The sequence below is a fragment of the Tiliqua scincoides genome, chromosome 9 (assembly GCF_035046505.1).
Source record: "Tiliqua scincoides isolate rTilSci1 chromosome 9, rTilSci1.hap2, whole genome shotgun sequence".
In the NCBI taxonomy this organism is placed as follows: Eukaryota; Metazoa; Chordata; class Lepidosauria; order Squamata; family Scincidae; genus Tiliqua; species Tiliqua scincoides.
In genome coordinates this window covers 47122797-47137271 of record NC_089829.1, presented here as the reverse complement: position 1 = coordinate 47137271, position 14475 = coordinate 47122797, and the positions used below count along the sequence as shown (strand labels likewise).

At 47.0% G+C, this 14475-nt stretch overlaps 1 protein-coding gene and 1 pseudogene across 1 annotated transcript; one reads left to right on the top strand and one right to left on the bottom strand.

The window, feature by feature from the left end:
• Positions 1-1789: 1789 nt before the first annotated feature.
• Positions 1790-7178, bottom strand: LOC136660200 (C-signal-like). Its single transcript, XM_066637298.1, has 6 exons — positions 6944-7178; positions 5730-5781; positions 4278-4465; positions 3715-3873; positions 3345-3455; positions 1790-2418 (listed from the first exon to the last, which is right to left on the bottom strand). The coding sequence occupies exons 1-6, from the start codon at positions 7088-7090 to the stop codon at positions 2299-2301; spliced, it is 777 nt and encodes a 258-aa protein (XP_066493395.1). The 5' UTR covers positions 7091-7178; the 3' UTR covers positions 1790-2298.
• A 1423-nt stretch (positions 7179-8601) lies between these two features.
• On the top strand, positions 8602-14257 carry LOC136660449 (C-signal-like; annotated as a pseudogene).
• Positions 14258-14475: the final 218 nt, after the last annotated feature.

The window sequence follows — 14475 nt, the reverse complement described above, 5'->3', positions numbered from 1 at the left end:
ACATCACTGCCAGGTGAATGACATCACTTCTTGTGGGTCCCAGGCAGACTGTCATTCTAAAAAGTGGATCCCAGTGCTAAAGTTTGAGAACTACTGCAATACAGCATTCTTAAATCCATCCAAATAGAAGTGACACCTCCTTCTGAGGTGACATGTCCTTCTCATGGGCAAATCTGCATGTTTCCCATGTGCGGCTGACCATATGCTGAATGGCATCTCAAGCCCCCTTTTATATCATTCCATGAGGAAAAGGCAGCTGATGCAATCCTGGAAGATATGACTTCTTCCATCTTCCTGGGAGATAGGATGTAGATTCCTAACACTTCCTCATTGCTTATCCCTACTTTTCTCAGATCATGATCGTGACTCTGCGCCTAGAATATATCTTGACAAAATGAGGCACAGGAGGGATCCTGGCTAACAGGTGCAAACTAATGAAATGTGCCTCAGCGCTTCCCCTTTATTAATCTTTAATAAAGATTAGCCCAATGATGGAAGAACAGACTGGAAGAATCAGGGAGAAATTGTGTAGACCAATATCTTCTCAACATATTTAGATCTTTGGCAATGTGCCAATACAGGTTGTATACCTGTTTCCAGTCTGTGCCACTTCATGCTGCTGGAAGAGGAGCATGTAATGAAATGCCCAGTCTAGAGGTTTTAACTCAGAAATAGAAAACCTTTGCACTGTTTGTGGCTGAAGCATAGGAGAACAGGAGCATAGTCCATGGCTGGGAGGATGCAGATACCTAAATGTTGACTTCAGGAGTTACAGGTTGTTGAATAACCAAGATTAGCATCCCCTAAGCTGAGGAGCCCCCTCTGTAGCCATTTGGAAGATTGGATCAATGGGACAAGCCTTATTTCTGCCTTATTTAGCAACATTGGGCAGAAATGGCTTCAAACATGCCTCTCTCGGGCCTGTAACCTTGGATTGCCTTCTCACACAGGCACTGTGACTGTGCAATGCAGTGTACAGGACCTCCACAAGATGCTTACTAAGTTAAAAAGGGTCAAAGCCATATTTTTCCTTGCATTCAATCACTCCCTGGGCCATGGTAGGAACAACATCATTGTGTCTGTTCCTGACTTTAATTAAGACATCTAAGAAGTTGTCTAGGACATGTGGATCTTCAGGACTTTTATTTTCATATTCTAAAAGCTTGAGCTCTGCGTATACCAGCTCTGGACTAGCTTAACTGAAGGTCTATCCAGCTTGCTAAGTTGTTGCTCCTGCAAGGTAATAAATCTTGGCTTCTCTCTGTCTCCCATTGGTCTGTCCGTTGTCTCCATATCTGAAATTTTTTTTAAAAAAAATGCTTTTGTTTTCTTTTTCCTTTTGTTTGTGTGAGTGTGTGTGTTTTTAACATTTTCCTTTAATCCATGGTTTCTGTATCTGTGAGGGGGGGAGAGAGAACATATCCCCCCATGAATACAGGAGGACGCCTGTATATGAGGCAGATGTAGATTCCTAACACTTCCTCACTGTGTATCCCTCGTTTCCTCAAATTTTTTTGATACGAATTCTAATGTGCAGGATTCCCCCACAAAGTTGTAACTGTAATTGTAATTTCCAATTGTAAGGAAAGATTGGTATCAGAAACACATGGAATACACATTACACGTTGCAATAAAAAGTTGTCGTTTATTTTAAAAGGATTTAGCAAGATTTCCATTCCAAAGTACAAGGCCATACAGGTCACAGTGTAGGTTTTAAGGATGATGACAAAATATCCAAATTTCCCCAATGTCTCCCCTAATACTCCAAGTTTCTGCTTATAGGCTCTACTAGAGCTATATGGTATGGCTGTAAGATTGGGATTTGATGTTATGTATGAATATAGCACAAGAGAAAGGCCCTCAAGCAATGCTTATCCAGTTCCCTGCAAAGAACAAGAGAGAGTCAGCAAATCTTAATGGTCAAGAAACTCCTCGGATAGGAGCTGCCACCAGGAATGGACATCCCTGGACAGCTGCCTGAACATCTGCCTGAAAGGAAGGGCTAAGATGATTCCTCTCCTTTTCCTCTGATCCTGTGGCAGCTGGGAGGTCTTGTGCCAGCCCTGAAAATCTGTAGATGTCTCCAACAGCTACTTGGGTGTCTGAATTGATGTTCACAAGTATCATGAGAAGATCCAAAGCATGACCTCAGAAACGGCTTAAAGTGGCACACAGAGTCACAGCTCATCCAAGTTGCTTGCAGGAGTCTGCTACCTACACCATCTAAATACTCAAAGCTTGTGCAGGACCAGGCAAGGATTTGCTCCTGCAGTACATGCAAGCGGGCATCCTGGTATCTCACCACGGAAGGACAGTCCCCTCCCAGTCCACAAAAGCGCCATTGTCTTTCTCAGAGAGGCGGGAAAGGGTGTTCAGAATGATCTCCACATTTCCATCCAGTGTCATTGGGGCCAGTCCCTGGAAAGACAGAAGAAGCAAGTGACACAAGGTCTATGCAAAGAGTGACCACAAAAGATGTTCAACTGAAGGGAGACTTCCTAATGCCCTTGCATCTAATTCAACTCTCAAAGGCAAATAGGAGCAAGCCACTTTTCTTCTGAATAGCTGCCCTTCTGCAGTGCCATTCCTCTGGAGCTTCCCAGGACCAATTGACAGACGTATAACATTCTTGCAATTGGGCTTGAATGTGGTGGTCAGAGAGTTAATCGTCTTGTCAGTAAAATGAAGCACACTTTCAAGGAATTTGGTGGTCATGATGACCACCAGCCTACATGGCTTTCGTACAAAGAATCAGGCAAATTCATCAATGCAATAGATTCTGTAAGACTGGGGCCACACTGGGATCATTGGTGCGGTTCTGGGATCCCTTCTGTCCGGTGTCTCAGAGTCACACATTAGGAAGGAAAGGTTCGCTGGATTCTTGTTCCACTTCCTCCCAGGTCTTGCTTCTCTTGGTCCACTCAGGTTTCCCTGGAATCTCAGCTGCCCTCCTTCCATCATCAGCAATGTCTGCTGCTTAAATAGGACCGCACGGTCCGTGCAGTCATAGAAGGTCCCCTTTTGTCACCCAAGATAGGCACTTTCCACAAGGTGAATGGACAATTGCCTGTTACCTCAGCAGTGGACTTGTTTGACCGGTACTGACAAACTGTTGAGGTGCCCATAAGGAAAAAAGACTGGCTGGATACTAGGAGATGGGGAATTGGCCTGGTTGGGGCAGTCAGGCACTACGTTTGAAGAGATAAAACATTTTGTTGCAGGTTCAGAATTTTTTTTTTTAAGGTTTAGAAATATTTGTGAAATATTACATAGGTATTGGACAAAGCAGTTGAATAAATTTAATTGCATCTATTTGGGATAAGTTTCCACAATGAAGCACCTACCGCCCCATTTCCCATGTCTGTCTGCACCCAACCAGGATGCAATGCTACGCACAGGATCTCGTCTTCAGCAAATCCCAACGACATGCACCGAGTGAGCATGTTCAGAGCAGCCTGGGAGGGAGACACAGCAGAAACAGAGCAGTGAATGATGAATCCCAGTCCAATGAGAAGACAGCCGATCAAAGGGAGAGCTTGGTAGGCCAAAGAGATTTTACGTGGCAAACTTTCTAGAGACAGATTTTGTTTTCTTTTTCATGAAGAATTAAACATGTCCTAAGCATGCCCACCCTGTGACAGGAAGACACTTCTTCTTGCCTTGGTTGTGTCAGGACAGCCAACCGCTCAGTTTGCCTCCCTGGAATCTGCATACCTTGCTGCAACGGTAACAGACGCACTGTCCCAGATCCCACCCCAGCAGCTTGGAGATGGAGCCGGCTTCACTCGATATGTTGAGAATGGCAGCTTTGCTGCAGCTCATTCCTTTCTGGGGGCTTTCCTGAGATGCCTTCCTCAGCAAGGGCAGGAAGGCCTGGAAACAACACAAGGGAGGCATACAGTTCGGGGGCAGAAGCAGTGGAATAGACATCCCTCCATCAGTACAAAAGCAACAGTATGAATCCAAATGTGAGTCTAGCAGCTACTTGCCAGTGTTATGCCAATATTCTCATGTGTCTCATCCACATGGCAGCTACACACATCTCTGTTTCAAGAGATGCAAATTTATCCCATCAATTCACCTCCATAATGGGAGAAACATTACCTGTTGAATTCTGTCTGTCATGCAGCTGTTAAAGACACAGCCATTATATCCAGAAAACTGGTAGGAATCCATTCATGATCCCCCATGACGAGGAAATATTGGCATTAGGTCACCTGGTCTGCAAAAGTTATGGACTGAACTTTCAAGGAGAAGAGGCCTTGAAACTCTCTTACCTGGCTCACCATCATGGACCCAATCACATTGGTCTGGTACACTTCAGACATGTTCTCTGGTGTTTCATTCTCCACAGTAGATGACTTTACAATCCCAGCATTGTTGATCAGCAGATTCAATCCAGCCCCTTTCAGCTGCTCAGTGACTTGGGCTGCAGCAGCCTTGACGCTGGATGGGTCAGAAACATCTACAGCGGCACAGAGAAGATTTGACTGGTGATTACATTCAGCCATTCCTAGGCCTAATCCATCCCAGAAGAACCACCTGCACTATTGCCTTGCTGTACTCCAGGCCTTCTGGAAGTTCAGAGAACTTTTTTTCTTAACACAATCTTATGCTGATAAAATCATGTAATGTGCACGTGGACAAGATTATGTTTGGAAATGCAATCTGTATTACACACGTACATGCTGTGGCTCCCTTTGTGTGGAAGCACAGTGGTGAATGCCATCGCTCCGTTTTAACGTGTGAAACAGCCCTGATTTATTTCACACTCTTCCAAAGAAGCTACAGCCCAGCACTACTGTCTCCTCTACACTTGTATCTCTGCTCGGTTCCCTTCTCATATCCAGGGAGGAGGAGGAGGAGTGGTGGAGGCAGGGGTGTGGAAAGAGGTGGGTGGCAGGCTCCCCCTCCCCGACTGCGGACCTGGCCCTAGTGCCGCCCCAGGGGCTCAGGTCTGCAGAATGCCACCCCCACTCCAAAAATGGCACTTTTTTGTTTTCCATGAAAACCGGAAGTGCCGTTTTCCAACATTTCAAAGGGCTCGGAAGGCCTTCTGGGGAGGTCCTGGGCAGCCTTCCCGGCCCCTAAAAGGACTTCTAAGGCCTTAAAAACAGGCCCCCAACATTTTTAAAAAATGGAGATGGGGAAGGGTCGCTGTGCCCTTCCCCGTGGGTGCCACCTGGGGCATCTGCCCCCCAATGCCTCCCAGGTAGGACAGAGCCCCTCCCAGCTTCAGCCTGAAGCATCAGCCCTCAACTGACCTCATGGATTCGGAACAAGGACTATGTTGAATGGGAAAGGAGGGGCTTCAGAACTAAGTGGGGATGGATAACCAAGTGAACAGGGAAGCATTTCGAACCTAATTCCTAAAGTGTGCATTCAGAGTCGTCACATGTAAAGAATGGTGATATTCACAAGAGACCCTTTTCCCAAATGTAAATTTGAGATGTAAATTGCAGGGTCTGCTAGTGTGACTCGGCCCCCCAAATGCACTGCCTGGGGGGCAGGCAATACAAAACATGCTGCTGTTTGAGGTTTCAGAAAATGGGAGGTCCCTGTAATGCAACCCGGGCAAAACATCTGTGGAGTGAGGTCTACAAATGAGGCGTCAAGCCATATTTAATCTGCAAAATAGTGATCCCGTGCAATGGTTTGACATTTCAAGCCCTGCGCCCACTAATGTACACAGTGACAAAGGCAAGCAGAGGAGGGCAGCAGCCACATACCCAGCGGGATGATTACTACACCCTGATGTTTAGCTGCCAAATTCTTCAGCACCTGAAAGATCCAAACAAGCAGACATTGTCAGGCAACAACAAAACTTTGCATTCAATTGCAACGTGGCAAAGCTGGAGGCGAGTGGAGCTCAGCTGGGTCTTTGGTGTGAGTGTGCATGTGTGCTGTCTCACCAGAGTTGTGTCTGTTGCACGCTCGGGACTTAACAAGAATATCCTGCTGAAAGTATCTCAGGCAGAACCTCAAGTTTTGATCACGGCCTTGTCAGTCATTAACCAAAATCAATACGGTCTTGGGCTTGGAGCTGTTCAAACACTGTTCCAACATCAGTTAATATCTCTCCGTTCCACTGCTTGTAAAGTGTTTTCCTCCATTTCTTCAGTACCTTTTCATGACAGCAAAGGCAGCCACCCTAAGCATGGCTACTAGAGCAAACTGGAGGAGACCCCTCTGTTTTGCTCCAGCTGCCTGGAACAGCTTCCAAAGGGAGGGGCCGCTTGCATGCTGCAGTGAGGCGCAGTGCAAAACTTAGTGCTTTGCACCCCCTCTAGCTACACTCCTGGCTCAAGTTCAATTATTGCTTACTGATATGCAGGCCTTTTATGTATTTCAGATGGTTTCATTGGGGTATTTTCATAACTTGAAACACCCTTTTCAAGTTCACTTGAAAATATCACTTATATCACACAAACAATCACTTTTCTCTTCAGAAGAATGGGGGAATTACCTCATTCCTGTTCTTTAACCTCACAGTTGTTCAAAGAAAATGGTAGACTCCTCAAAGTACATCAAGGGACAATTAGGGCGCAATCCTAACCCCTTATGTCAGTGCTTTCCAGCACTGACATAAGGGCAATGCAGCTCTGCGGTAAGGGAACAAACATTCCCTGGCTTTGAGGAGGCCTCCGTGAGTGACACCCAACTGCAGGATGCAGCACACGTCCCATTGGCACCGCTATGCCAGTGCTGGAAAGCACTGACATAAGGGGTTAGGATTGCGCCCTGAATCTGTTATTAAGTGCACTTGTGAACATGCTCAAGTACCATTCCTCATAACATAAACATAACCAGTCAACATGAACAATAATACTGGGAAGCTGGTGTTTAGCTTCATTGAACTTCATTCCCCTGGGCACATCCTTAGCATCAAAAGGAAGGTTAGGCATCCTTCCTAGGGTCCAGCTAGCTTCTCCTATGGACTCACCTGAGCTCCTTTTCCTTCTGGGTCCCGGCAGGTGGCAAAGATCCATTCTGGCCGGTTGCTTTTCCCCACCAGCTGCTTGACAAGCTCCAAGCCAATGCCTCTGTTGGATCCAGTCACCAAAATCCTCTGTGGCACCAGTGTTGCCATCTCACTCACTTTCCTGTGTTTGAATAACAAAGTCCTTTGCCCAGCCTCTCTGCCCAGACTTGTGTAAACAGTCCGTTCCTCTGCGTCAGCTCAGTCAGCTCAGATTCTGTACAACACACAGAGCTGTGAGTGGCAGAAGAAGGAAGGAAGGAAGGAAGGAAGGAAGGAAGGAAGGAAGGAAGGAAGGAAGGAAACCTGGACATTCTTGCATGGTCCCTGCAGTAACTGCCTCGAAAGGGACTGGGGGAAGATGGCTTCTGGCTCAGCAGGGAAGGACATTTGGCAAATCCCGAACATACCAATTTAGAAAAGAGAAAAGGAGAGGTGTCAGCCTGTCCGCATGTCTGGCCTTGTGCCAGGGTCTTTTCCAGACAGAGCAAGAGGTCCTGTCTCCTGTTATAACCTGCTGCAGTTCAGAGTTGAGAGAGAGAGAGAGAGAGAGAGAGAGAGAGAGAGAGAGAGAGTTACCGTGAGACCCATGGTTGTATAATACTGTTCCAGTTCACATCTTAGCAATAACCCATAATTGGGTTGGGGGCTGGGGACAAGAATAGGCCCTCAGCCACAGGGTAGATGGGACTCGTCAGTCTGGGAAGGCAGCTCATCTGAGAGAAGGAAACTCTGATCCCAAACCTCCACTGCCTTGTGGCTACATCCAGTTATGGAAAAGGCTTCAGGAGTCAACCTCCAGGCAAAATCCAGAGCCGGAGTCCCTGAGGCAGTTCATGGCTGAACAGTCATGTTCTGGCAACTCCTGCGACGCCGCTGGAACCAACCGTATTGGCCTCTGCCTTTCCATTGGACCATTTCAGCGACGTGGAGAGGGGGGATTTGCTGCATGGGAAACAGTCTATTCTCCATATCTACTTTACCCAGGCTTCGCGCACTGGAGAGGACACTCTGTTCCAGAACCACCATTCAGAGTGCGATACCATAGTCTTCCGAGACTGAAGGATGGCAGCATACTTGTGATGCACTCAGATAGGAGAGGTATTATGTCAAGTGGCAAACTCTGTTGGTCTTTGTGGATTGACACTTGTCAGCGCCAAGCACAGACTGGAGATAGTGGGGAAGGGGTGCAATCTCTGCTCATGCCCCCTTTCCCCTGTCCCACAAAAGGGGGAAGGTGAAGGGCCGAAATAAAATCAAGTACCCTAAATTTCATAATTCAATCCAAACGAGGGGTTAAAGTCAATGTGCTGCTCTGTCTTAAGGTACACAGAAGGATGGCACCAGCTTCTCCCTCTTTCTTCAAAATTCACTTGTACAGGCCTTTGCCAAATGTCCTCCCCAACTGGACCAAAAGTCACCCTTGCAGTTACTGCAAGGACCATGCAAGAATTTTCAGATTTCCTTCTTTTTTCCCCTGCCACACACAGCTCTGAGCCACCCGAGTGTTGAAAAATGCAGCATCTGAGCTGACATCGGAGCTAATTGGTTACAGAACTGAGGGCAAAGATGCTGGGCAGCGGACTTTGTTACTCAGACATAGGAAGGTGAGAGAGACGGCAATGCTGGAGCCACAGAGCGTTCTGGTGACTGGAACCAACCAGGGTATTGGCTTGGAGCTGGTCAGGCAACTGGCTGGGAAAAAGAACCGGCCAGAATGGATCTTTGCCACCTGCCTGTACCCAGAAGGACCACATGCTCAGGTGAGCCCAAAGCAGGAGGTAGCTGGACATTAGGATGCGAGTGCCAAAAGAAGGGACTTCCTCTTGGTGTTGAGGAAATTGTACCCAGATAATGGACTTCTCATGCAAGACTTTTTCAACCCCCCATCAATCTTCTTTACGTCATTATTATTAACGTTTCTGGGGCAGGATTGGTACTAAGTGAATGGTCAGAAGGCCCCTTCAACACAGAGTAATTTCTCCTTGTTGTGCTTTGTTATGAGGCCAGTATTTTATTTCTGTGTAGGTCTGTTTGATTCAAGGCAGGCAGGAAACATGCATTTAAACCTGTGTTCTTGCTCCTGGGTGCCTGCCTGGAGAGCGAAGGGCCAGAAGAGTACCACAACCATTTGAAGCACTGTTGGCAGGAAGCCACAGATCTTCAGGACACACAGTTCTGATCGTGTTGTAAAGCTCTCTGCGCACGGACCCAATCCACGATAGGACTGGGCCATCAGTAATCTTTCACTGCCAAAGTACTGTGCATAGGCATGTCATTGGCGTCAACATGGCATCCCTGCACATGATTGCTGACCCTTAGTGTCCACATGTTATATGTGCTTTAAAGAGCACTGCCAGTAACAACTTTGATCAGTCTAACCTTTTCTTTGCACAATTTGGGAGGAGTGCAATTACATTTCTTTGCACAGGTAAAGGGCAAAGGGGTTAATTTTCCATTCCTCTGAAGAACAGTTAAAGAGAAGTGATTATTTTGTTGACTGCTGGAAATTATGAGAATAACCCAGTGGTTCTCAAACTCTCTGGGAGAGATTGAGCCGCTAAGTTCTTGTGTGGGTGGCAGCGGGGGCGGGGGAAGGCAGGGGGCTCGGGGGGCTAAAGCGGAAGTGGAGCATCTACTTGCACTGCTGCTCCCCACACTCCCGGGAGGTACATACGTGTACCCAATCCCCTGCAGCCCCCCTGAGCGGCGCGATCCTGGGGATCGCGCCGCTTCCTCCTCCCTGCCTCCAGGCCGCCCCCACCCCTTAGGGTGGCAGGGGCCAGGGCCCGCAGGCTGGGGCATCGCGGCACCTCACTTTGAAAAGCCCTGGAATAACCAGATGAAATACACAAAGGGGGTGGATCTCAGGGTATATAACAGGGGTATATAAAGGGGGTATATAACAGATGTATGAGATGGCCTATTATAAAACAACAGATGTTTTGAACCCACCAATGAATTGTCTCCAAATGTGTTTCAAGGAAGGAACCCCAGATTGTAATAAAAGTCAGCTAAAGGAGGCGTTACATGCTTCTCTTCTCCCCACTTCTGGTGCAAGCAGTTTCCTTTGAGGCTTCTCTTCTTCACACTTCCTATGCTCACAGTCTCCTTTGGGGACGTGGATGGATTTACAATCTTTTGCTGATGGATTTACAATAAAAGCCTGGATCTGATCACTTTTGTCTACTGAGTTTGCTTTGGTACCTAGGATTACAGTGCAACATCTGAGATCTCTTGTAACATCTAGGATCCCTTGTAACATCTTGGTTTTTGCACCTTGCAACATCAGTACTGCATACATAAACAATAGTATGCAAGAAAAAGCGATGTGCAATGATCTCTGAAATTCCAGGGGGCCAGGTGTCCAGCAAGGTTCCACAGGATGGGTCAGGGCTATGGATGTCTGAATATAATCACCAGCCAAATCTTCTCTGTGCCTCTGTAGATGTTTCTGACCCATCCAGCGTCAAGGCTGCTGCTGCCCAAGTCACTGAGCAGCTGAAAGGCGCCGGGCTGAATCTGCTGATCAACAATGCTGGGACTGTGAAACCATCAACTCTGGAGACTGAAACCCCGGAGAACATGTCTGAAGTGTATAAGATCAGTGCAATAGGGCCCATGTTGGTGAGCCAGGTAAGAGCATCTCGAGGGCCCTTCTTGGCAAGTTCTCACTTTGTTGGAAGTCCTTAGCATTTGCAGAACAAGTAGCCTGATCCCAGTAATTCCTACTGATGGGGTCATGCATGAATTCCCATCGCTTTTCAGGACAATGTGCCAGTTCCTTTCACAGCTGCGTGACAGACAGAAATTCAACAGGTGGTGCTTTTTCTATGGAGGTGAATTGATGAGAGAAGGTTGCACCTTTGGAATCAAGGTTGTGGGAAGCTGCCATGTGGATGATCCATAGCAGAATATTGGCACAACACTGGCAAAGAACTGCCAGTCTCACATTTGGATTCACACTGTAGCTTTTGCATTGATGGAGGGATGTCCATTTCACCAGCCCCTGCCCCAAAACTAAATGGTTGGGGTTTTTTGTTTCTCTCCATCTCCAGGCCTTCCTCCCCTTGCTGAGGAAGGCAGCTCAGGAGAGCCCCCAGAAAGGGATGAGCTGCAGCAAAGCTGCCATTCTCAACATTTCGAGTCAAGCCGGCTCCATCGAAAGTGGCTTTGCATGGGATCCCAGACGTGTCACTTCTTATCGTTGTAGCAAGGTATGTATATACTGAATTGGGAGTGCAAACTGTGAAAGCTTATCTAGCCTGAGAGCACCAAGGCACAAAGAAACTGTCTTTCCATCTCACGCACTCTCTAAACTCTTGTTCCGCTGTTTTCCAGACCTTCCTTCCTTCCCTTCCTCATCTGTTTTTCCCACAGTGAAGAGAATGGGAGGAAATTCATTGGGGCAGGGACTTGCTTTGTTTGTTCACTTTATTTGTGAAACTGCAAAGCATATACATTGATGTTGCTGCAAATTATGGCTTTTGCTTCAATAATTACAGTAGGAATTAATAAGAACAATTCAGAGGCAATTTCCAATTTCTGCAGAGAAAAAACTTTGTTCAGAGCCATAAAATGTAAATAAAAATTATGGAAGTTAATGAAGAGCAGCCAGTAATGCCTCCTATGTTGCACTCCTGGGTGTGTCTACTCAGAAGAAAGTTCCATTAACTTGAATGAGAGCTAGTCCTGGGAAGCTACTCCTATATACGTAGTACATAGGATCACAGCCTTGGACCTATAATGTCCTCCTCCTGATCTGTTGGTTTGAACCTAAATTGTGTTTGTGTGTTTTTATTGTACAGTCCTAAATTAAATTTGAAAAGTGGCAAGAATAATGTAAAAAAAGAAAGAAATATAGTATGATGAATGAGTTTCTCACCTGCTCTCTCCCAATAGTCCATTGACTTCAGCCTCTTTCCTCTTCCGCTGTTGTCCACCACCTTCGCTGTCAGAATGGACAAGGTTCCTACTTAACATCATTAGAATGGAAAATATAAGCTCCTTGGCGGAAGGGACTCTGTCTTGGGTGGGCGGGCTGGGGGCTTATAAAACTGTTAAACAGACATTGTTGGCACTGTAGAGGTTTGAATTTGCTTCAATCTTATAAATTAGAAATGGAAATCTTAGTACAGTGCAAGGGCATGTATAATTCTTCATGAAAAAAACAAAAACTTGTCCCTAGAAAGTGTACCAAATTAAATCCTTTTGGCCTCCCAAGCCCTTCTTTTGACCTGCAGTCCTCTCAGTGGACCAGGATGCATCATTCACTGCTCTGTTTCTGCTGTGTCTCCCTCCCAGGCTGCTCTGAACATGCTCACACGGTGCATGTCGCTGGGATTTGCTGAAGACGAGATCCTGTGCATAGCGTTGCATCCTGGGTGGGTGCAGACAGAGATGGGAAAGAGGGCGGTAAGTGCTTCATTGTGGAATCTTAGCCCAACATAGATGCAAATACTATAAATGCATTGATCTAGCTGGCCAATGTCCAAGTAATATTTCAAAAATATTTTCAAACTTTATATTTAAACCTACCATAAATTATTGCATCTCCTCAAACCAAGTGCCTGCTTGCCTCAAACAGACCAAGTTCCTGTCTCCCAGTGTGTAGCTGTTCTTTTTTCCCCAACAGACACCTCAGTATTCTGTGTCTTTTGGGGGCCACTAAACACACTCAGGCCAAATCTGTTTTCAGGGCTGAGGAAGGTGACAATAGGCAATAAGCAACTGTCCACTCACCTTGCAGAAAGTGCCTCTCTTCAGAAACAACAGATGACCTTCTATGACTGTACAGGCTGTGCAATACTATTCAAAGGGTACCCATCACTGATGATGGAGGTCAGCTGACAACTGAGGCCCAGGGGAGCCTGAATTGGCCAAAAGAAGCAAGGCTTGGGTGGAAGTGGAAGAAAGGTGTATCAGCATTCCCTCCTGCACATCCACCCCCCCCCACGCAAGTCTGAGTACTGGGCAGAAGGGATTCTGCAACAGCTCCAGTGGGCCCAGTCTTCATACTGTTGGTAGATTCATGAATTTGTCTAATTCTTCGTTTTAGCAAGGCCTGCCAAGATTTTGGACTGACGATCAGCCTTAAGAAAACATAGGTCATGGTTCAGGACATGGACTCACCTCCCTGCATTACAATCTCTGTGTATGAACTGGAGGTTATGCATGACTTTGTGTACCTTGGCTCAACGATCTCCGACACTCTTTCTCTCGATACTGAGCTAAACAAACAAATCAGTAAAGCAGCTACCACGTTTTCCAGACTCACAAAGAGAGTCTGGTCCAACAAGAAGCTGATGGAACATACCAAGATCCAGGTCTACAGAGCTTGCGTCCTGAGTACACTTCTGTACTGCAGTGAGTCATGGACTCTTCGTACACAACAGGAGAAGAAGCTGAATGCTTTCCACATGCACTGCCTCTGACGCATCCTCGACATCGCCTGGCAGGAAAAAGTTGCAAACAACACAGTCCTGGAACAAGCTGGAATCCATAGCATGTATGCACTGCTGAAACAGAGACGCCTGCGTTGGCTCGGTCATGTTGTGAGAATGGATGATGGCCGGATCCCAAAGGATCTCCTCTATGGAGAACTCGTGCAAGGAAAGCGCCCTACAGGTAGACCACAGCTGCGATACAAGGACATCTGCAAGAGGGATCTGAAGGCCTTAGGAGTGGACCTCAACAGGTGAGAAACCCTGGCCTCTGAGCGGCCCGCTTGGAGGCAGGCTGTGCAGCATGGCCTTTCCCAGTTTGAAGAGACACTTGGCCAACAGTCTGAGGCTAAGAGGCAAAGAAGGAAGGCCCATAGCCAGGGAGACAGGCCAGGGACAGACTGCACTTGCTCCCAGTGTGGAAGGGATTGTCACTCCCGAATTGGCCTTTTCAGCCACACTAGACGCTGTGCCAGAACCACCATTCAGAGCACAATACCAGAGTCTTTCGAGACTGAAGGTTGCCAACAACTAATTCTTTGTACAAGCCCATCCATGTAGGCTTGTGGTCAGCAGCAGAGCACATTCTAGAAGGCTTGCTTTATTTGGTTAAAAAGATCTTTAAGTTAACTCTCAGACCGCAACTCAGATTCTTATTCATTTTTGATGATCCTTTGCACAGTCCTTGTGACAATCCCGTGTCCTCTTTCCGCAGGGACTGGCCCCGATGACGGTGGACGAGAGTGTGCAGAGCATCCTGAGCACCCTTGGCCGCCTCTCTGAGAAAGCCAGCGGCACTTTTGTGAACTGGGAGGGGAAAAGTGTTCCCTGGTGAGACCCCTGCCTGCCAGCTTGCCTGAACTGCAGAGCAAAACCTTGCTGGGTCCAGTGCAGGGTTGGAGCATTTGGACAGAGTTAGGCAGCAGACTCCTGCAAGCAACTCAAAGGAAGTGTGTTTTGCATGTTGCTTTGAGCAGCTTCTGAAGTGGCACTTTGGTCTTCTTATGATATTTGTGAACGTTAATTCAGATACCCAAGTAATTGAGCTCTGTT